The sequence below is a fragment of the Mobula hypostoma genome, chromosome 6, assembly GCF_963921235.1.
Source record: "Mobula hypostoma chromosome 6, sMobHyp1.1, whole genome shotgun sequence".
In the NCBI taxonomy this organism is placed as follows: Eukaryota; Metazoa; Chordata; class Chondrichthyes; order Myliobatiformes; family Myliobatidae; genus Mobula; species Mobula hypostoma.
This window is the reverse complement of record NC_086102.1, coordinates 167,261,032-167,285,554: the sequence shown is the minus strand read 5'-3', so window position 1 is coordinate 167,285,554 and position 24,523 is coordinate 167,261,032. Positions and strand designations below refer to the sequence as shown.

The following is a 24,523-nucleotide window of genomic DNA, read 5'->3' as shown; positions in this document are numbered from 1 at the left end:
GGCGCAGGTTTTGGAGCTTGATTAGAACTGAGAGTATGGTTGTGTTGAACGCTGAACTGTAATCAATGATTACTGCAATTATGCAGGGGAGCCAAGGTCAAGTGTTGAGCTAGTGAGATTGCATCTGCTGTAGACCTATTAGGGCGATAGGCAAATTGCAGTGGGTCCAGGTCCTTCCTTAGGCAGCATTTGATTCTGGTCATGATGAAAACTTGAATTGGTTAGACATAGAGGACTGTGGACCAAATGCTGGGCACTGGGTTTAATACAAAAAGATGGTCACTGGTACAGATTGATGAGTTGGACTGAGTGACCTGTTTCCATGATGTACATTTTTATTATATTATGTCACTCTATCTTGTGATCTGAACCTGTTATCGCTCAGGGTTTTAATGCTGAACACTGAGACCATCCTGGGAAGTGACATTAGCCTTCCAAAAAATACAAAATATTGGAAATACTCAACAAGTTAGGCAGCATCTGTGGAAAGAATAACATTTCAGTAGTGAAATCCTTCGTAGCAATAGAACAGAAAAAGAAACCATTGAGGGTAAACAAGTCAAAAGAGACAGAAATACCACCAAAGAGCTCAGAACCTGAACCTTGGAGAACTTCAATGTTGGTATTCCTGGAAAGGAAATGATAGTGAATGAGAATCAAAAGAACTACAGATGGTAAAAATCTGAAGTCAGTATAGAGAATGCTGGAGACACTCAGTAAGTCAGACAGCATCTGCAGGAAGGGAAACGGGTCTTGAAACATCAACTCTTTGTACCTCTTGAGTAGAAAACAACATGAAGTGATGCATTTTGGTAGGAAGGATGAAGAGTATAAAATATACTGAATGAATATTGAATAAAGTTCTAAAGAACAGCTGGAAGAAGAAATAACTAGGGGCATGAGTGCGTAAATCATTCAACGTGGCAGGGCAGATTGAGGAAGCAGTTAATAAGCCAACTGCTTCCTCAACCTGCCTCTTCTGGGTATTAATAATAAAGGCATGGAGATTATGCTGAGCCTTTTTTTAAAAAAAAAAGCTTGTTCAGTTTTAGTAGTCACATTACAGGAAGGGTTGTGAAGGCATTTCTGAAGGTCCAGAAAAGATTTACAAGAATGGCTCGTGAAATCAAGGATTGATTAGAAAAGCCGGGACTGTTTTCTTTGAAGTAGAGAAAGTGAAGGAAAGATTTGATATTTGTATATAAAATGATGTAGGGCTTAGACACTGGTAGTGGAATGCTCATAAACATGAGAAAGTCTGCAGATGCTAGAAATCCAAATCAACACACACCAAGTGCTGGAGGAACTCAGCAGGTCAGGCAGTATCTATGGAAATGAATAAACAGTCAACGTTTCAGGCTGAGAACCTTCCACAGGATAATGATAGGCTCTTCTCTTTGGTAAAAATATCAAGGACTGGAGGTCATAGATATAAAAGGGAAGAAAGTGAAGAGTAACATGAGGAAACAGTGTTATTTGCATAGTGTTATTGGAATCTGCAGTGCATTGCCTGCAAATCTGGAGACTTACCCAATGCCCCCTTGAATTTCACAATGGAAACAATTTGAAAGGGACAGTGGTGGAACTAGAGACTTGTGCTGGTAGGGAGAGGTCATTGACATGGTGGTCTATTACAATTCTGTGATTTCTGTGTGAGAGCTGTTCATGACAAATGCATGATGTTGGCTGAGTTTTTAATCCATCACTGTCTGATCTGCCAGACAAATTCCATTGTCCTGCTACATACTTATGAGCATTACAGCTCAGTACAGGCCCTTTGGCCCATGATGTCCGATCTTTAAGCCAACTCTTAAGATCAGTCTAACCCTTTCCTCCTACATAGAGTAGCTCGTCATTTTTCTATCATCCATTTACCTGTCTAAGAGTGTCTTAAATGTGCCATTATCACCCCTGGCAGGGTGTTCCATGCACACACAACTCCCCAGGTAAAAAAAAGTTTCCCTCTGACATCCCTCTATGCTTTTCTCCAGTTATCTTAAAATTATGCCCCATTGCATTAGCCTTTTCCGCTCTGGGAAAAAGTCTCTGGCTATCCACGTAATGTATGCCTCTTATCATCATGTACCCCTCAATAAGGTCATTTCTCATCCCCCTTTGCTCCAAAGAGAAATGCCTTGGTGCATTCAAGCTCTAAGATATACTCTCTAGTCCAGGAGCATCATGGTAAATTAGCTCTGCAGTCTCTTAAAAGCAGGGTTCCCCAATTAGTTTTCCACAAGGGCCAAATTATGTCAAGCATGCCAAGCCAAGGGCCAAAACATCCAGGGTTTTTTTTTCATTGCGCCAGTAAGTTGTTTTATGGGCAGATGTTGTTGTTGCTGCTATTACCATTATTATTATGCCTCTTCCGGTGATGCCTACACCGAAGAAGTTTAGATCCTCTCTTCGATGGGAGTTCAGTGAAACCATCTCTCACTGCTCCCCATCTGTAATTTCTTCGGCTCTTCAACTTTTCGACCGCACTTTGACTCAGACTCGTTATCACAGCCATATATCCTTTCTTGGAACGTGCCTCCGTCGCCAACTTACTCCAGTTGGCTTTAGGATTCGTTTCCAAGCCTCTCAATTTGGACCTTCTGAGGATCCCAGGTACTCACATTTTATTGACTCTGCCTCTCGCCGCTTCTCCCGTCAAGCTCTGAAGGCGACTCTCTCCGCCATGAGGAGGTACTTGGTGTCCCTATCCCAGACCCTTCCACACCTTCGGGACACTTTCTTCGCCGTCTGTAATGGTCCTACCCGCTATTTCATCCTCCGTCGGATCCACGCCTGCAATCGCCGTTTCTTTGACTTTGTCATGTTAGGCAAAGATCGCAAGATCTTACATCTACGGACTGCAGAGCCTGCCGGCCCCGACGCTAGCAGGCATGAACTTCAGATTGCGGTCCCTGCCATTGATCTCACCGGCTCCAACACCTCAGGGCATATTCAAAACCCGGACTCCAGCAACGACCATGGACACCTTCACAGCGATTGTGCAATCACCAACTGCGACTCCAGCCTTGAACTCCAAGCTGGGTCTTTATGTGCTGCTATTGTGACTCCCGTCTCCCCTTCCCCCACCACCCCTCTGCAACCCCATCTCCCTCAGATCCCACCGTCAGCTCCTGGGCCCTCGGAGGCTCCATCTTCCTCTCACCCCAACCCTCCCCTCTCCATTGACACCCCCAGCCTCCCCCCTCCCCCCTCTGATCCCAGCTCTCAACCGTGCCGGGTCTTTACCATCTCCTCCGACCTTCAACTGTCGGAGGCAGAACGCTTTGTTCTCAGTAAGGGCCTCACGTTTGTCCCCCTTCGCCCACATCTCAGCGAGTTCCGTGTTCGCCATGATGCGGAACTTTTCTTCCGCCGCCTCCGTCTCCGAGCTTACTTCTTCGTCAAGGACTCTTCCACCCCCACCGATGACCCCTTCTCCTGTCTTCAACCCTCCTCTTCTTCATGGACACCCCGCTCTGGTCTTCTGCCTGCTCTGGATCTCTTTATTGCTAACTGCCGACGGGACATCAACCGTCTCTACTTCACCGCACCTTGTCCCCATTCCAACCTCACTCCTTTGGAACGCTCTGCTCTCCACTTCCTCCGCACTAATCCTAACATTATTAAACCCGCTGATAAGGGGGGTGCTGTTGTAGTCTGGCGTACTGACCTCTACCTTGCCGAGACACAGCGACAACTCGTGGATACCTCCTCTTATTTACCCCTCGATCGTGACCCCACTAAGGAGCACCAGGCCATTGTCTCCCACACCATCACCGACTTTATCCGCTCAGGGGATCTCCCATCCACTGCTACCAACCTTATAGTTCCCACACCCCGCACTTCCCGTTTCTACCTCCTACCCAAGATCCACAAACCTGCCTGTCCTGGCCGACCTATTGTCTCAGCTTGCTCCTGCCCCACCGAACTCATTTCTGCATACCTCGACACTGTTTTATCACCCCTTGTTCAATCCCTTCCGACCTATGTTCGTGACACTTCTCACGCTCTTAAACTTTTCGATGATTTTAAGTTCCCTGGCCCCCACCGCTTTATTTTCACCATGGATGTCCAGTCCTTATATACTTCCATCCCTCATCAGGAAGGTCTCAAAGCTCTACACTTCTTTTTGGATTCCAGACCTAATCAGTTCCCCTCTACCACCACTCTGCTCCGTCTAGCGGAATTAGTCCTTACTCTTAATAATTTCTCCTTTTGCTCCTCCCATTTCCTCCAAACTAAAGGTGTAGCTATGGGCACCCGTATGGGTCCTAGCTATGCCTGCCTTTTTGTTGGGTTTGTGGAACAATCTATGTTCCGTGCCTATTCTGGTATCTGTCCCCCACTTTTCCTTCGCTACATCGACGACTGCATTGGCGCTGCTTCCTGCACGCATGCAGAACTCGTTGACTTTATTAACTTTGCCTCCAACTTTCACCCTGCCCTCAAGTTTACCTGGTCCATTTCCGACACCTCCCTCCCCTTTCTAGATCTTTCTGTCTCTGTCTCTGGAGACAGCTTATCCACTGATGTCTACTATAAGCCTACTGACTCTCACAGCTATCTGGACTATTCCTCTTCTCACCCTGTCTCTTGCAAAAACGCCATCCCCTTCTCGCAATTCCTCCGTCTCCGCCGCATCTGCTCTCAGGATGAGGCTTTTCATTCTAGGGCGAGGGAGATGTCTTCCTTTTTTAAAGAAAGGGGCTTCCCTTCCTCCACTATCAACTCTGCTCTTAAACGCATCTCCCCCATTTCACGTACATCTGCTCTCACTCCATCCTGCCACCACCCCACTAGGAATAGGGTTCCCCTGGTCCTCACCTACCACCCCACCAGCCTCCGGGTCCAACATATTATTCTCCGTAACTTCCGCCACCTCCAACAGGATCCCACCACTAAGCACATCTTTCCCTCCCCCACTCTCTCTGCATTCCGCAGGGATCGCTCCCTACACAACTCCCTTGTCCATTCGTCCCCCCCATCCCTCCCCACTGATCTCCCTCCTGGCACTTATCCGTGTAAGCGGAACAAGTGCTACACATGCCCTTACACTTCCTCCCTTACCACCATTCAGGGCCCCAAACAGTCCTTCCAGGTGAGGCATCACTTCACCTGTGAGTCGACTGGGGTGATATACTGCGTCCGGTGCTCCCGATGTGGCCTTTTATATATTGGTGAGACCCGACGCAGACTGGGAGACCGCTTTGCTGAACCTCTACGCTCTGTCCGCCAGAGAAAGCAGGATCTCCCAGTGGCCACACATTTTAATTCCACATCCCATTCCCATTCTGACATGTCTATCCACGGCCTCCTCTACTGTAAAGATGAAGCCACACTCGGGTTGGAGGAACAACACCTTATATTCCGTCTGGGTAGCCTCCAACCTGATGGCATGAACATCGACTTCTCTAACTTCCGCTAAGGCCCCACCTCCCCCTCGTACCCCATCTGTTACTCATTTTTATGCACACATTCTTTCTCTCACTCTCCTTTTTCTCCCTCTGTCCCTCTGAATATACCTCTTGCCCATCCTCTGGGTCACACCCCCCCCCTTGTCTTTCTTCCCGGACCTCCTGTCCCATGATCCTCTTGTATCCCCTTTTGCCTATCACCTGTCCAGCTCTCGGCTCCATCCCTCCCCCTCCTGTCTTCTCCTATCATTTTGGATCTCCCCCTCCCCCCTCCAACTTTCAAATCCCTTACTCACTCTTCCTTCAGTTAGTCCTGACGAAGGGTCTCGGCCTGAAACGTCGACTGCACCTCTTCCTATAGATGCTGCTTGGCCTGCTGCGTTCACCAGCAACTTTGATGTATGTTACCATTATTATAGTAGTAGCAGTAGTAATAATTTAGGCCTGGGATTTTCAAAGCCTGTGTTGTGGGTCACACAAGAAAAAAAGTGCACTCTTGAAACAAAATAAGTCCAAAACCAACCATTTAATTATGACTCTACCTATCACAACTGTCAGCTGTCACATTGAGAACTCATCTGGGACTTACACACACACACACACACACAAAACATGGTAGTCTTCACCACTTCTCTTCCACACAAAGAGTTTTGGTAGTACTGCCTTTTCCACTGTTTCTGTTCTCTCATTTAATCTGTTTGTTCTTTTTAATTAAAGCTGTGTAGCATTTGAAGTATGAAATGTAGCTATAAATGAAATTATCAGTATTATTGTTGTTGTAGTATTATTATACCACAATAAGATTGACAAATGAACAAAAATAAATTGATTCACTCACCAGTCAGTGAGAGAAGTGACAGCGACGGGATGAGGCAATCCTTCTGATGTCGGGCCTGTATTCTGTTGTGGCAATCCTGAGGCACTGTCCAAGATGTGCATTGGAGAGTCTGTTTCTGTCCTGGTTCTTGATAGAGTTCATTGAAGAAAACGATGACTCACATATGTATGTGGAGGGGAACAGTGTGAGTAGGAGCATTGTAATAGCTCTCGTGTTTTTGAATTGAGCTTGGGGAACCACGTTGATCCAAAAGTCATTCACCCCAACATCCTTGTGTTGTGCTTTGAGCAAATCAGATGTTCCCATTTCCAAGACCTCCATCTGAAGAATTGCCTCATCTATGTAAGGCATGAGCCTCTTGGCCTCTGCAGTCCACTGGCCGTTAGCCTAAACGGAGAACGACTGTCTCAGGAAGAGGAGGATGTCACCTGAGAGTTTAGGGGAGCTTTTAAATCGTTCCCTGAAGTCTTCTGCCAGGCTAGTCACGAAATCCTTCATCACTGGATCCTCCCGCATTTCATTCTTCTCGCAACGCTGCTGCAGACATGGAAAGCGCAACTTTCTCCCGTGAATGTCTCTCTCCAAAAGGTTCAGCTTTGACTGGAAAGCTTCAGTCGCCTCGTACATGTCCGCAACAGTGTGGTTGTTGCCTTGTAATTGCAGATTAAGTTGATTTAGGTGAGACATGATGTCACACAAAAAAAGAACATGTGCCATCACCTTGTTGTCTCTTAAAATCCTCTTAAATACTTGGGCTTTTTGGCTCTGCAGGCTGGACAAAAATGACACAAGCTCATCGCGCAGGTCGCACACCCTCTCCAACAAACGGCCTTTGCTCAGCCAGTGAACATCATTATGCAGCAGAAGATCTTTGTGTTCCGCTGACATTTCCTCCAGCAATGCTCTGAAAAGGCGGTGTTGCAGACTAGAACTCTCACAATGAAATTTACCAGTCTCGTCACGGTATCCATCGCCCCTTTCATTTCCCCACACAGTTTAGCGCACAACACTGATTTGTGAATAATGCAATGAAATACAAAGAGTGCTGGGTTAACAGCGGCAAGCCTGCTTACCAAGCCCTTGTGTTGTCCCACCATCGACGGAGCCTCATCGGTGACAACGGACACAATTTTGATCACATCAATTCTTCTTCTCAAAGAACTGTGTCAATTTGTTAAAAATTATTTCCCCAGTTGTGTGCCCAGGCAGAGGAAGCAAACAAAGTAGCTCTTCCCTAAAGGTCTTCCCATCAAAAAATCTTGCGAACACAGATAGCTCTTCTATATCGGTTCGGTCACAGGATGAGTCTATAGCTAGTGATATGGCTTCTGCTTTCTCCAAATCAGTGAGTAGATTGGAAAAACACTCCTCTGCTAAAACTTCTAATCTTCTTGTTGCCGTGTTAGCTGACAATGGCACCGTCTTTAATAGCTCCACAACCGTTTTTTTGGTTTTCTCATCATGACTTAAAACGTCGCCAACCTTATCAATTGCACATGTTTTAATCAACTCGGCATCAGCCAGTGGCTTCTTAGCCTTGGCAAGATTCCATGAGACATGCAATGATGTAGCTGTTGTGCTGTCTTGTGCAGATGTTGACTTATAGATAGTAGAAACGGAGTGCTTGTATGATGTTAATCATATTTGCAATTTTTTGTTTGCGTTCTGATTTTGCAGAATAGTTGGCATTAAAACTGGCAGCATGCACAGTGTTGAAGTGCTGCTTTAGATTTTCTGATTTGCAGACAGCTACGGACTGCATGCATATTAAGCATGTCGGTTTAGCATTGGCATGGTCCGGTAAAATAAAACAAAACTGATCAGTCCAGTCAGATTTGAACTGACGGTTTTCCTGGTCGACTTTGCGCTTTTTCATGCATGCCATGTTGTTCTTGGTTTAGGGTCCATGACTTGCTGCTGGTAACAATTCGCTTAGATGACAGATTTGCTTCTTAGTTGACAGGCGGGTAGCTGGTGCGTGTCACTGTCCAGTCGAGGACCATAGAGAGCGGAAGTAGGTCACACGCTCTACGGGAGCATGGGTTAAGTGTACAGTGTGGGATGAGGTTAATATAAATTAGAGCAGCACGCGCTTTATTTACATGTTATGACAGGTGCATTCACGTAAGTGCCAGTGGGTCGGTGCGGTCCAGACATTTGGTTCTCGTGGTCTGGACCTGGCCCGCGGTCCGCCTATTGGGGTTGTCTGCTTTAAAGCTTCCACATCCTTCCTATAATGAAGTAACCATCTCTGTTAACATTTTGGATGATAATGTTATAGAGTGCTTCAGCACATACATATTCAGGATAGATACAGACCCTTTGATCCAACTAGTCCATACTAACCAATGCCCTGCAGTTTTGGTCTCTGCTGCCCTAGGGAAAAGACAAGTTACCATTCACCTTATCTATGTCTCATAATTTTAAACATTTCTATAATGTCGCTCCTTATTCTCCTGTGTCCCAAGGAATGAACTTTTAATAGATGAGCTTGCCTGGCTAACCTCTCCTTATGACCCAGGCCCTATGGTCCTGACAGCATCTTCGCGAATCTTTTCTGCACTCTCCAGTTAAACCCTATCTTTCCTATAACAGAGTGACCAAAACTCTATCACTCACAACACGCTGGAGGAACTCAGCAGGTCGGGCAGCATCCGTGGAAACGATGAGTCGACGTTTCGGGCCGGAACCCTTCATCAGGACTGAAGGGGGAAGGGGCAGAGGCCCTATAAAGAAGGTGGGGGGAGGGTGGGAAGGAGAAGGCTGGTAGGTTCCAGGTGAAAGTGGAGGGCAGTGCGTTCAGAGAGAGTGAGGTTGGAACAGGAGAGAGGAGTGGTGAAGTTGAGACGGTTGATGTCTCGGCGACAGTTGGAGATAAAAAGATCGAGTGCAGGTAGAAGGCTGGGGTGGGGTGTCCAGGAGGAGGAGGAGGGTTGAAGACAGGAGAAGGGGTCCTCAGTAGGGGGAGGGGAATCCTTGCCAAAGAAGTAGGCTCGGAGATGTAGGCGACGGAAGAAGAGTTCAGTGTTGTAGCGGGCACAGAACTCACTGAGGTGTGGACGGAGGGGGACAAAAGTGAGGCCCTTGCTAAGGACAAAACGTTCTGCCTCAGAAAGGGGAAGGTCAGAGGGGATGGTGAAGACACGGCAAGGGTTGGGGCTGGGGTCGGAGGAGGAGTGGAGGGCAGTGCGTTCAGAGGGAGTGAGCTTTGACCCCAGTATCTGCAGATTATTTTGTGTTGACCAAAACTGTATTAGTCCTCCAACTCCAGCTTCACCAATGACTTGGACAACTGCAACAAAAACATCCCATCTCCCATGCCCAGTGCCCCGATCAATGAAAGCCAGCATGCACAATGCCCCCTTCACCACCCTGTCTACCTGCGATACACTTTCAATGTACTATGCATTTATACTCCTCGGCTATTCTCTTTCATTACACTCCAGTGCCTTACCGTTCATAATTGAAGACCTTTCTTTGTATTCTCACCCTTTTTCTGACTCCATTGACGAGAGGACTGATACAACTTACTCCCATGGTAACATAATTTTATCACACATACTCACTCACTTTATCCTATCCATCCCCTCCAGCTCCATCTCCGCTCTCCCTCGTAGCCTTCTGTGCAATTTAAAATTAACTTTTCTATCTTTCCTTTTTCTGTTGAAGAGTCTTCAATCTGAAGTATTAACTGACGATTTTGATCCACAAAGGGAGAAATAGCTGCTAAGATTCTATATTTGGGCAAACCTGATTACCATATGATGTGATTACAAATAACCATCACAAATTTGCTAATGCATTAGATATCAGTGGATCTTAAAAGATGTTCAGAAAAAGATATAATAATGAACCAGATTATACCCCAAAAGGGAAAAGATGCCCAAAAGAGTCAAAAGCAACAATTGAGGTATTAGGAAAATGTTAAGAGTAACGGAAAAGACAGATAAAAATGATGCGGTCTTGTTGAACCACAAGCACAGATTTTGAAGGCTGAGGTAGGTAAGCAGATACCCAAATCAATGATGATAAAACAAAACAAATGCTTAGAGCCACAAAAAAGAGAAAATGATAAAAACAAAGGATATACGCATTTAACTACAAACATATTTACTAAATTACAAACTAACAGGTGGCCAGCAGTGATATTAGGCTCCATAAAATGAAAGGCAAGGATAGAATTGAAAATAAGGAAAAGGTAGATATGACGAATAATGATGAAACTTGCTGACCCCACTCAGTATGGATTGACAACAATGTCTACTCCATAATCACCATCACCACAAGACTCTGTGCCTAGCCCCCTGCCTACTCACTTTATATCCTCGGCTGTGTGTTTGATGGCATGTTTAAGTTTGCTGATGCCCTGTTGGTCACTGGCTGAATTAAAGGTGGTGTTGATTCGGCATCTAGGAGGAGGATTAAAAATGGTGCCACAACAACAACCTCTTGTCGACATCAGCAAAACCAAAGAGCTGATTATTGACTACAGGAAGAAGAAACTGGAGGTTAGTAGGCCTGTCCTCATTAGGGGAGAGGAGGTGGAGAGGGTCAGTGGCTTTAAATTTGTTGGTATTATCATATCAGAGGATCTGTCTTGGGACCGGTACATAAATGCCATCTCAAGGAAGGCACCACAGTGACTCTACTTTCTTAGAAGTTTGCACAGAATTGGCATATCATCCAAAATATTGATAAACTTTTGTAGATACACAATGGATAATATCCTGACTAGTTGCATCATGGCCTGGTATGGAAACACCAATGCCCAGGAACAGAAAAGCTTATAAAAAATAGTGAATGCAGCCTAGTCCATTGCAGGCAAAGCCTTCTTCAGCACTGAACATATCTATAAGGAGCACTGTCACAGAAAAGCAGCTTCCATCATCCATAGCCCTGACCATCCAAGCCATGCTCTCTTCTTGCTGCTGCCATCATGCAGGAAGTACAGGAGCCTTAGGTCCCACAGCATCAGGTTCAAGAACAGTTTGACCATCAAGCTCCTGAACCAGTGTGGGTAACTTCAAAGTTCAAAATAAATTTTGTTATCAAAGTACACAGATAGATAGATAGTTTATTGATCCCAAAGGAAATTAGTGGCACAGTAGCATTACCAGTGCATAGATATTAATATTAGAAGAGAAATAGAAAAAAATAAGTTACCTCAAACGGACTAACGGGGGGGGGGGGTTATCACTTCCCTGGTTATCATTATAGAGCCTAATGACCGAGGGTAAGAATGACCTCATATAGCGCTCTTTGGAACAGTGCAGCTGTCTTAGTCTATTACTAAAAGTGTCCCTCTGTTTAGCCAAGGTAGCATGCAGAGCGTGAGAAATATTGTTCAGAATTACCAGGATTTTCCGTGGGGCCTTCGTTCTGCCACAGCCTCCGGTGTGTCCAGTGTAACTCCTATAACAGAGCTGGTCTTTCTAATCAGATTATTGAGTCTGCTGGCATTACCCGTGTTGATTGCAATGCCCCAGCACACCACCACATAGAAGGTTGTACTGACGACAGCAGACTGGAAGAACGTGTGAAGAAGAGGCCTGCATACTCCAAAGGACCTCTGTTCTCCTCAGGAAGTAGAGGCAACTCTAGCCCTTCTAGTATACACAGCCTCTGTGTTGCTGCTTCACTCAAGTCTGTCATGTAGGTGCCCCAGCAATGAGGGCTGTATGGTATTGAAGGCACTTGAGAAATCAAAACACATGATCCTCACAGTCCTGCCCTGCTTATTCAAGTAGGAGTAGGCTGTTTCACAGGTAGATGACAGCATCATCGACTCCAGTGTGCTTCTGGTAGGCAAGCTACAGGGGATTGAGAGCTGATCTGACCAGGAGTTGGAGGTGAGCCAAGACTGGCCTCGCTAGGGTCTTCATGATGTGTGAGTTCATGACCTCTGGACAGTAGTCATTTTAAGACTTTCAGCTGGCCCTTCTTGGGTACTGGGACAATACATGATCTTTTCCACACAGACGGGACCCTTTTTCCGGCTGAGACTCAGCTTGAAAATGCGCTGAAGAACATACAACTAGTCAGCACACTCCTTGAGGACCTTGAGATTCACACCATTTGGTCCCAATCCTTTGCCATGTCTGAGTTTCCCCAGAGCCTTCCTCACCTGCACAGTAGTGAAAGTCAATCCATGATGACTGGGGAGTTGGTGGAATGTGGGGGCTGATGGAGGTGAATATTGAGATGATAGCAGTTGGAATGTGGAGGTGCGGATGGTAGGTGCCAGGCAAATAAGGGATGTTGACAGTGGTAGCCTATGTTGTTCATCCACATGTAGAATTGAGGAGGGAGGAGAGGAGGCGTTGGTGCTGAGGGAGCTTTGGCTGCTCCCATACTCAGTGTCACCATATCCAACCCTTGAGATTCATTTTTTGTGGGCATACTCAATAAACTATAGAATAATAACCATAACAGAATCAATGAAAGACCACACAACTGGGGCATTCAACAAGAGTGCAGAAGACAATAAACTGCAAATACAAAAAGAAGAAATTATAATAGTAAATAACTAAGCAATAAATATCAAGAACATAAGACGAAGAGTCCTTCAAAGTGAGTCCATTGATTGTGGGGACATTTCAGTGATGGGGCAAGTGAAGTTGAATGACATTATCCTCTTTGGTTCAATGGTTGAGGGGTAATAACTTTTCCTGACCCTGGTGGTGTGCGTTCTAAGTCTCCTGTACCACCATCCTTTTAGTCACGCACTTCAACTGTGAATTGATTCTATAACTCACTTTCAAGGGCTGTACAACCCATGTGGTCAGTTTGGTTTGTTTATTTATTACACATTTCGGTTATTTTTTTTCCATATTGGTTAGTTGTCAGTCTTTGTACATAGTGTTTTGTTGTTTTACTGTGAATGCCTACAAGAATATAAATCTCAGGTAATATATGGTGACACATACATACTTTGAAAATAAATTTACAATACTTTGAACTTTTATTACATTTGTACAGTCTTATGAGTCACATAATAAAGATTTTGTTGAGAATTGTTCTGAGTCGAATTAAAAACAAGTTAAGACCAGAAACTTCTAAACTGCAATATGGGTTTATTGAGGATAGAGGAACTATGAATGCAATTTTCATACTACGAATGCTTTCAGAAAGGGCAATTGAATATCAAAGTGATGTCTTTTTATATTATTGATTTCACTAAAGCATACGACAAAGAGCAACGTGAAAAATTATTTCAAATTCTCGCTAAACTGAACATTGATGGAAGGGACCAACAACTGCTTCAAAATTTATATTGGAATAAAATGGCGGCGGTAAAAATTGATGATTATATAAACAGTTGGGCTAAAATTCAAAGAGGAGTTAGACAGGGATCTGTTGCCTCACCGGAATTATTTAATATCTATAGTGAAATGATTCTCAGAAAAATAGAAGACTCAGATGGGATAAAAATTGGAGGTGTTAAGACCATAAGACAAAGGAGCAGAAGAAGCAGGTGAGGGCAATGTAAACCTTAGTAATATAATGTTATGAAGTTCTTCTGACTTGGGTACTATTCTTCTATAAGATGATCTGTTCATGTCTGTGCTCTAATTAAGAAAAGTAGTGGGATGTATGAGGTGGGTGATGTCCAGGGAATTATAGAGGAGTCAGTTTAACATCTGTGAGGGAATTTACAACTCTAGAATCTACAGTTAAGGTGGAATGACATGAATTGTTTTCAGCTGGACTGAGAGCCAGGGTAAATTTGTGATGGTATGTTAAGACAGAATTTTCTTGAGGTGAGATAGCAAAATACCAATTAAAAAACTTTCAGAAAGCTATAATGAAGTTTCTTATGTGGGACTGTTTGCTTAAGTTGAATCTCATTGAGCTGAGGTTGAATTATTGACTTGCGTAGGGAAGGGAATAGGAATATTTGGGCAGAGGCACACTTAAATTGTCAGGATGCATTATGTTGTGCTTCAAGTATCTGTACTGTGTTTAAAAAAACACTTTTAAACCTACTGATGAAATGAAATGGCATTGGTATAACAGTCAAGCAAAAAGACAAAAACAGGCAAATGGAAAGTTTTAGACCTAAAAATGAATGAACAATGCACTTTTAAAATGATGAAAAGCTGAAGCTAATGAAGGTTGAAAGAAATTTGGGGATTTGAGTAAATGTATTATTAAAATAACGGTTACTGAAAATAGTTTTAAAAACTACAGAAAGCTAGCCTTTCTTTCTAAAAACTGACTATGAAGAGGTTATAAACAAAGCTATCCAGACTGCTGTTTGACAGATCTATGTCCAATATTTGAATATTGGCTTCTGAGAGAGGTAGTGCATATTTACCAATATAACACTGAGGGTCAAAGAATAAATTACAAAGAGAGGTTAAAGAAACTTGGGTCGTATTTGTTGAAATTTGATTTGATTGAAGCTGTTAAGATGAAAATTAGAATTGATAAAATAGATAAGCTATTTCCATTTATTGGCAAGTCTTGGAATTGGGGTGGATTGGAGCCAAGCTTCTCAGGGGTGGTTAGTCTGGTAGATATTTGGAACTCTCTTCCACAAATAACAAAGAAGATTAATCTGTTGTTGATTTTGTAGTTAAATTGTGAGCAACTACCATCCAAGAATGTATGGAGTCAACTGAATTATATTCGATCCTTCTTTAAGAAAGACACAAAAAAATTAGTTAAAAGCAGTAATATTGATAACATGACTTCTAATACAGAATACAGTAATTATAGATCAAAAATAATGTAATCATGTAATCTTATTTTGTGTTTGTTTTTTTTTCTAATGTTATATTTTGTTTTAGGCTGATCAGAAGAAGGAATTGCCACAGAATGAAGAAACTGATATTGAGAAGAAACGAAGGGAAGCTGAAGCCTTGCTTCAGAGCATGGGCATTACATCTGAGCCCTCTGTTGGTATGTATGTGGATTTATTTTGCAAGGTATGTTTCTGTTAAAAGTATAATTTCTGAATCACTGCAGTTTTGTTTTATTTCATTGAGGCTATACTGAGAGACATGCTGTTTGCTGATGATGCAGCAGTTGCAACCCATTCTGCACAACACCTCCAGAGTTTGGTGGATTACTTCTACCAGGCCTACAAGGAATTTGGTTGAACTGTCAGCCTGAAACACACAAATGTTTTGGGACAAAATGTGGAGGCACCACCAGTTGTTACCATTGATAACTATAAACTGGATGTTTTTCATCCGTTCACATACCTGGGGTCCATCACCAGTGAAACCTTTCCTTGAGCACAGAAGTCGACAAGTACATCAGGAAGGCTGCACCAGCTCTTCCCTGCCTCACCACACAAGCTCTCAGTCAAAACAAAAATGGCGGTGTACAATGCTTGTGTCATCAGCACACTGTTGTACAGCAGCAAGACCTGGACAACATGTGCTAAGCAGGAGAAAAGGCTCAACACTTCCCATTTAAGTGATTTTGTTGCATCTTGGGCATCTTCTGAAAAAAACAGAGTACCCAGTGCTGAGGTTCTCTTTCGTGCCGATCTCCCTAGTGTGTACACCCTGCTCCAGCAGCATAGCCATGTCGGGCCTTGTCTGCCACCTGCGGAATAGCCGCGTCCCAAAAGACATCCTCTACAGTGAGTTGGCTTCAGGCAAGAGAACCACTGGCTGCCTGCAACTGCACTACAAGGATGTCTGCAAGCAGGACATGAAACTGCAGGACATAAGCATTGAGTTCTGGAAGGAACTTGCAGCCGACTGCACCAGGTGTAGAAGTACTCTGAAACAACACCTTAAGTCAGGCGAGGAAAAATTCCTGAAAGCAACAGAAGACAAATGGACCCACAGAAGGAAACGCTGCATCTTGCAACAGAGACTGCCACTCTCATATTGGTCTCATCAGCCACACCGACAACATAACTGCACCAACAAAATAGATAGCTGGACGCAACATCCATGGTCGATCTCGACCAACTGAGGGCCACATTGAGGCCAATTCAAAATGCAAGTTGAATTTGGATTGTAATGGGGAGGAAACTGTTATTTAAAATACACCAAGAGTATAGCAAGATTTGTTGCAATTCACTGATTCTACACTTAGGATAGATATGCTTCTTTGCCTTGAATTGTTGAAAGAATAACAGAACAGAAGTTATGTTTTAGATCAGCACAGTGTTCCAAAGATGAATTTTCTCTGTCAGGTTTCTTTGGTGTAACTAGCTAACCATATGAAGTGTTTATTGAAGTGAACATTTTTCCTTTTCCTTATTTTCCCTTTTTATTTTATTCCTTTCTTAAAATTTGCAAATTTTTCAGGCTTTAAAATTTCAAAACCATTTATTTTCTAATAATTCTGGGGTATCAGTAGAGGGCAGTAGAGCATCATTATGTTTATCTGTTCTCAGTATAGAATTAGTTGTTGGGGAAAAAAGTGCTTTTGTGAAGTCCAGCTGGAGAACTTGTTGTAGCAAAATAGAAAACATTATCTTGTCATATTTCATTTAACTTTATCATGTAGCAATTTATTGTGAGTTAAACCACAAACTCAGCAAATGTTTGAATTGATTGTGTTAATTGGGTTTGATAGTGATATAGATTTATTTTTGGATTGGTTGCTACAAAGGCATGAAGTGATACACGCTTGTTGCTCATGGTGAGTCAGATTTCATGCTATTTTTAAAGAAAGGTTGTGAACAGTTTGACAGCAAAATATTATGTTTACAATATAGAAGATTTCCAGTGGTCTTAAGGAAGTAGTAATATGTGTTTAAGTGGATCCCTTGTACTGTTTCATCTTTGGCAGATAGTGCACACCTTTTTCAGATTAGTTCTACTTCCATCACCTGCAGTCTGTTGTTGCCTCCATCAATCACCTTCCAGCATCTGTCACTATTTCTACTCTTCTCTCTTCCATCTACTTATCACCCCTCCTCGCCTGGATCTTGCTCACCCCCTTCCCCTCATTTATTTATACTGGCTATTTCCGCTCTATCTTTCAGTTCAATTGAAGAGTCCTCTTGAAACGTTGCTGTTCATTTAACCATCCACCCCCCCCACCCCTGATCTGACTTACTGAGTTCCTTCAGCAGTTTGTTTTTTTTTGCTCTTTTTCCACTTGCTTTTCAATTTCAGAGGAGTGATTGGACTCTTGATCATGGATAAGAAGGAAATCAGATTCAAACTGCAAAATTTGCAGGCTGTAGCCAACTGTGGTTTTCTTCTTGTTCTTATGTCACAACTTCCTTTAATACAATAATCCATTCATTCATTTCTTAGCAGTCTCTTTTCTTTATATTGATACCTTTAGCAAATATCATTTTAATTTTTGAATCTTGCCCATATTGTCTACACTGCACTGTGTTTCAGTATCAACTCACCTTTCCAGTTATACTCTTCTGCTTCTCAATTACCCTTATTGGCAATTCTGTCCTAAAAATTGCCCCCAACCTCCATCTCAACTTTTCCATCTATTTGTTAACTCTCCATTCACTTATTATTCCATTCATTAGACTTTTCACTTAACTCACTGTTCTTTTCTCTGCTTCGCCCATGCTTTTAACAGGATATGTTATTGCTTGAACAAAGCCATCTCATCTGTGTCCTCTACATGTACAGTTCCCTGTTGTCATCCTCTGTGTTCTTTGCTCCTCACACTTGCATTCCTTATTATTTTTAAACTTGCCCCAGCACACTCCATATTCTCTGCAGCATACTTTACTCTGGTCATTCCAATTGATAACATGCTGCACCTTCATTGAAAAGTAATGTGTAGGTGAGATTAGTCAGTATGTTAGTCTTCATAACAAGAGTATTTGAGTGCAATAGTAAATACTTCTTTGTCCAATTATTTAGGTCACTAGTAATACCCAGAATTTGTTCAAGATTGGTCTTAAGGAGGAAGGAAGTATAATGAAAATTCAGTCGATTAATTCCTGGTAAGAGGAGAGATTAAACAGACTAAGTATATACCCTAGAAGAATGTCAATTATATTTGCAAGATTCTTATGGAATGATGACATTTTAGAAACATAGAAAGCCTACAGTGCAATACAGGCCCTTTGGCCCACAATGCTGTGCTGAACATGTACTTACTTTAGAAATTACCTAGGGTTACCCATAGCCCTCCATTTTAGATAGAGGTATATTTTTTCCTTCCTTTAATATGCCTAGAATTTGGAGTTCATAACCTTAAGACAAGGGATCAGTCATTCACGATTGAGTTGTAAAGAAATTTCTTCACCAGAGGGTAGTGAGTCTTTGGTTTTCTCGATCCTGGAAGGCTTTGGAGGTTCAGTCAGCAAATAAATTCAAGCCAGTGATTTGATCATTTTTTTACCTATTAAGGAGTTATGGGGTTAACCATATTACAGTTCAGTAGTTGTGCAAACATGAGGGGCTGGACGACTTGCATTTGCTTCCATTTCTTATTTTCATATGACCTTGTGTTCTTTCTCAGCATGAGAGATTTTGTGGCTCCTATCAAAATACCCTTTCTCTTTGTCAAACTCTGCTACAGTGCCATGAACAAAGCTAACGAACCAGGAGTAGGCTGGAAATCATTAAATGGTGCACATAATGCTAGAGTGGCATATAGCAGTTTAACAGGTTGCTTGTTCCCTGCTTTATCTTTGGGAAGATTTGAAGGAAATTAGCAGACACTTTTTAGGAAGTTAAACACAGTGACCTTAAGACTTATTAGAAAGTAAAATTAGCAGGTCAAGGGAGCTAAAATGGAGCAGGAGCAGCACAATATGAGACGATTGATTGATGATAGTGGAACAAAAAGCTACTTTTATAAAGTAACTGTAATGTAAGAAAATGTCCTAGGGTATTTTACAAAATTGACACCGAGCCAGAGAAACATATTAGAGTGGTTGGTCAAAATTATAATCAGAGACAAGGAGGTTAAAAGAAGGAAAAATTTGTGAAGGCACAGTGAGGTTACAAGAGGGAATTTTAGTGCATGGTGTCTATACTGCTGAAAGCACGATTGTGTGCTGAAGGGAATATTGAGGTTGCAGGACTGAAGGCAGGGGAAAAGTGAGCTGAGGCCTTGAGAAGGTTTGAATGAGTGAATGAAAATTAAAAATATAAGATGTTGGTGAACTTGGAGCTAGTTTGGGCCAGTGGGCATGAATGTATTTATGAGATGGAAACAGTGCAGGTTAGAAGTGTGGACAGTAAAATTTTCATCTGAAACTTAGAGATTGGAAGATGGAAGTATAAATAGGAGAGCATTGGCATAACTGATACTGGAGATCACAAAATCATGGACAGGTTTCAGCAGTGGTTATGTACTCCTAATAGCAAAACTATATGGTTATAAGCTCTGCTGATGGTCATGGAGGACTTTGAAATTGCAAGTAGTTTTGAGAGAGTGACATAGAAAGAGAACAGAACATGCAAGTGAAGAGTGTGTGAGATTTAGGCTGAAGTATGTGTTTTAGCTCACCTTTCATTTAATTGGAGGAACGTTTGGTTTTATCCAAAAGTGAATGTGAAATAAATGTGTTAATAACTCACGGTGGAAGGATTAAGAGCTGGTAATGAGATAGATCATGATAACTTCTTGTTAACATCTGTATTCTTATTATATGTGTATCTATGAGGTTGTTGAACAGCAGTGTGCAGATGAAAGGAGAAAGGTCAGTTTAAGGGTAACCAAAGATGATAATACATTCAAAAACTTTGAAAAGGAAAGGGAGGTAGGAGATGGAATAATGGGTGGAGCAGATAAAGGAGTCACGAGTATGTCTTTTGACAAATAAGTGAAAAAAAATGCCATTGAAGAGGTTTAAGATGGCGCTGCTGAAACAGAGAAGTACCTTACTGGCAGCAAATAAAACTGCTAACTACTCTATTAATTACACTTTTCTGGACAAAGATCACTGCAATCAATAGCCTGTAACTTCCCTTTTGGAGTTGAGCTTTTGAACTGCCTGTACCACCTGACATTTTTGTGGTGTGAAGTGAAATCTTGAAGGTACAGGAAGGTTGCAGCATGTTGTGTACAGGCTTAACTTAGGCAACAGGGCCAGTGCCCAAGAGTGAGGAACAAGCTACTGTTTGGCCTTTGCCGGAGCAGACTGGGAGCCAATTTGAAGTGGTGGATCTGAGTTGAGGCAGCGGGTCCCAGTCATGAGTGTGTGGAACAAGCTGACGTTTGGCTGAAATAGCACAGGCCAGATTGAAAAGGTTAGGTTTGTTGGTGCCAGAGGTGAGGGAGGGACCAGCGTTAAGCTCACTGCTTGGTGACATTTATTCCCTGTACTGAACTGAGGCTGTAGGCTGCAACTAATAGGCTCCTGGACCAGCTGCAGTGATGACTAGCTTCGTGGCTGTGAATTCACTTATGTTAACTTTAGTTCTGAATGTTATTTGCTTACTTTTTATTGTTTGCACAATTTGTTCTTTTTTTTTGCACACTAGGTGTTTGACAGTCCTTTTGAGTTCCTTTGTTTTGTGGCTGCCTACAAGGAGATGAATCTCAAAGTTGTATATAGTATACATACTTTGATAATAAATGTACTTTGAACTTTGAATTAGCTGGAGAATGATATTGTTAATATGGTTAGTAAGATTGCAGGTAACACCAAAATTGGTAGTGTACTGGAAAGTGAAGAAGTTTATCTAAGATTACAGCAAGATCTTGATGAACTGGGGAAGTGCTCAGTAATAACAGTTGGAATTTAACTTTGGACAAGTTGGAGGGTTTGCATTTTGGTAAGTTAAACTGGACAGGATGTATGCAGCAGATGTTGTAGAACAGAAAGACTTAGGGTACAGGTACATAGTTCCCTGAAAGTGGTGACGCAGGATGGTGAAGGCATTTGGCACACTGCCTTCAGTGGTCACTTCAGCAGAAAGGGCACTGAGCACAGGAATTTGGCATATCATGTTATAATTATTTAAGTCACTGGTGATTCCACACTTGGAGGATTGCGCATGGTTCTGGACAGCCAGATAATGCAATGGTGTTGTTAGGCAAGGAAAGGGTGCAGAAAAGATTAATGAGGGTGATATTATGACTGGTTGCTTGAATTATAAAAATGAGGCTCCTTACCTGGGGTATATGAGTCTGAGGGGTGATCTTATAGAGGCATATAAAAATCATGAGGAGAATAGATGTGGTAGGCAATCACAGTCTTTTTCCCAGCGTAGTTTCCTTTTTTGACTTGAGCTGTTGGCTTATATAGAATTGCTTCTCTCCTTTGGTGAACTTTCTCCTTCAGCCTGCCACCATCACTTTTTTGTCAAAAGACATACTCTTGATTCCTTTATCTTACAGGCTATTGATTGCAGTGATCTTTGTCCAGAAAAGTGTAATTAATAGAGTAGTTAGCAGTTTTATTTGCTGCCAGTAAGGTACTGCTCTGTTTCAGTAGCGCCATCTTAAACCTCTTCATTGGCATTATTTTTCACTTATTTGTCAAAAGACATACTCATGACTCCTTTATCTGCTCCACCCATCATTCCATCTCCTACCTCCCTTTCCTCTTCAAAGTTTTTGGATGTAGTATCATCTTTGGTTACCCTTAAACTGACCTTTCCCTTCTTATCTGCACACTGCTGTTCAACAACTTCATAGGTACATATATAATAAGATCACAGATGTTAACAAAAAGGTATCATGATCCATCTCATTATCAGCCCTTAATCCTTCTACCGTGAGTTATTAACGCATTTATTTCATATTCACTTTTTGATAAACGGGCGCAATCTTGTCAGTGTCCAAGAAAAGCGAGGTGAGTTGCCTCAACGACTGTTGCCAGTGGCACTCACGTCTACTGTGATGAAGTGCTTTGATGAGTTTGTCATGTGGACCAACTGCAATTTGCCTATTGCCACAATAGGTCTGGAGCGGGTGCAATCTCACTGTCCTCCATTTGGCCTTGGTTCACCTGGACAACAGTAATACCTACGTCAGACAGCTGTTTATTGACTACAGCTCAGCATTCAACACCTTCATATCCTCAGTTCTAATCAACAAGCTCCAAAACTTGGGCCTGTATCTCCTTCTGCAACTGGATCCTTGACTTCCTCACTAGGAGATCAGTCTGTGCAGATCAGAAATAATATCTCCTCCTTACTGACAAGCAACACTGGCACACCTCAGCGATGTGTGCTTAGCCCACTGCTCTACTCTACACCCATGTTTGTGTAGCTAGGCACTGCTCAAATGCCATCTATAAATTTGTTGAGGACACACTATTTTTAGCAGAATTTCATTTGGTGATGAGGAGGCATACAGGAGCAAGCTAAATAGTTGTAAGCTCAGCCAGCTCCATCATGGGCACTAGCCTCCCCAGTATGGAGTGTACCTTCAAAACGCTATGCCTCAAAAAGATTAATTTTTTTTAAGTACAGTTACAAAATTTATATCTATTTGACCATGTGGAAACCTGCCGTTACACCCTATTAAGTAAACACAAGACAAATCCAATTTAGCCAACAACTGCCCAATCAGGTATCTATATCAGGAAAATGATGGAAAATGTCCATATAAATGTCCAAGTGGCACAGTCTTGGTTAGCCTGATCACCATTTCTGAATTTGGGATTTATCTCCAGAATCTGAATTCCAAGGAGGGACAGTGATTGCCCTTGACATCAAAGTAGCATTTTACTGAGTATAGCTCAGTGAACCATGAAACCATTAGACACGGAAGCAAATTAAAGTCATTGGGACCATTGAGTCTGCATTGTCACTCCATCATGACTTTTTTTTATCCTCATTCTTCAGCTTTCTCACTGTAACCCTTAACCCCCTTACCAATCAGGAACTCATCAATATCTGTCTTAAAAGCACTCAGTGCTACCTGGCCTCCAAAGCCCTCTGTACCTATGAATTCCACAGATTCACCATTCTCTAACTGAAGAAATTCAGCCTCATTTGAGTTTAAAAAGGACGTCCCTTTATTATGAGGCTGTGCCTTTGGATCTGTGACAACTATACTATTGGAAACATCCTCTCAGCATCTATTCTATCCAGACCTTTCAGTATCTAGTAGATTTCAATGAAATCTTTCTGAACTCAATCCTGTATAAGCCAAAGCCACCTATTGCTCCTTGTGCGTTAAGCCCTGGTAAAACTAAAGTAAATGTATGTCAAAGGGAAATCACTCCCAACAGTTGGAATTGAATCTTGCACAGAAGGAAGATGGATGTTTAAAAAAGAACAGAAAGTGCTAGAAACACTCATTAGGTCAGGCAACATCCGTGAGAGGATGGGAGAGCAAGCGAAAGGATTCAAATTGCTAAGAGTGTTGTGGCTCATGTGGAAGTCAGTTATTTCAGCCCTAGGACATTTAGTGCAGTGTTTGAATTTGAATTATTTCTTGTTGCTTCATTAATAACCTTCGTCATAACATTTGAATTGGAATGTTCACTAGTGATTGCAGAATGTTCAGTTCTATTACCATCTCCTCAGCAAATGAAGTATTCCACACCTGCATGCAACAAGGTGTAGATGACATTCAGGCACAGGCTGATAAGTGGCAATTAACATTTGGTAAGCAGAAGTGACCATTTCCAATTGAATTGTGTTTAGCCACTTTCCCACCTTTGACATTTCATGGCATTATCACTGATGAAACCGTCACTATTAACATGCTGGGTGTCATCTTGGCTAAAAATTCAACTAGATCAATCACAGAAACACTGTGACCAAAGATGCAGGTTGAAAACTATGCCAGTAACTCACCTGCTAATACTCTGGTGTCATTTCACCATTTACAAGGGATATCAGAACTGTTTTGGAATAGTTTAAACTTGTTGGGATGAGCGTAGATTCAGCAATACTCAGTGATAAACTTGATATTGTTTAGGATAAAGCAGCCTGCTTTGCACCCCTCCACCATCCTAAATATTTATTCCCGTCGCTGGCATACCTTGCCTGTAATACATAACATCATTTCAGCTTCATTTTTCAAGCCCACAATTTCTATTACCAAGAAAGAATACCACTACCTGCAGGTTCCCTTCTAAATTACACATCCTACTAACTTGCAAGTACAGTATATCATGATTTTTTTTAATATACTACTGTGCTGAAATTCTGCAATTCCTATAGGAATACCTTCAGCAGAAAAAACTGTTCAAGAAGATGGCTCACCACCAATTTGCCCAGTTCAAATAGGTAACAAATTTGCCATCTGCCTTACCATTTGCATCCATGACACACAAGCTAAATGACTAAACAAAAAAAAATCCCCATAACTTCCTTTACTGTTGGACTTGCTTCTCTTTTCATCCAGTTTACCATGAGCAAAGACATGAGACCTAATTATATCAGAGTCATAGCAAAGTATTTGTCTG

At 42.3% G+C, this 24,523-nt stretch overlaps 1 protein-coding gene across 4 annotated transcripts in view; it reads left to right on the top strand.

Annotated features, from left to right (window-relative positions):
• Positions 1–24,523, top strand: part of LOC134348585 (cytoplasmic dynein 1 intermediate chain 2-like) — a 105,627-nt gene that overhangs the window by 21,813 nt on the left and 59,291 nt on the right. For all 4 annotated transcript variants that reach the window (XM_063052182.1, XM_063052181.1, XM_063052184.1 and 1 more), the window contains exon 3: positions 15,042–15,153. In XM_063052182.1, the coding sequence (XP_062908252.1) occupies positions 15,042–15,153 (112 nt within the window). The remainder of the gene's footprint in view (positions 1–15,041; positions 15,154–24,523) is intronic.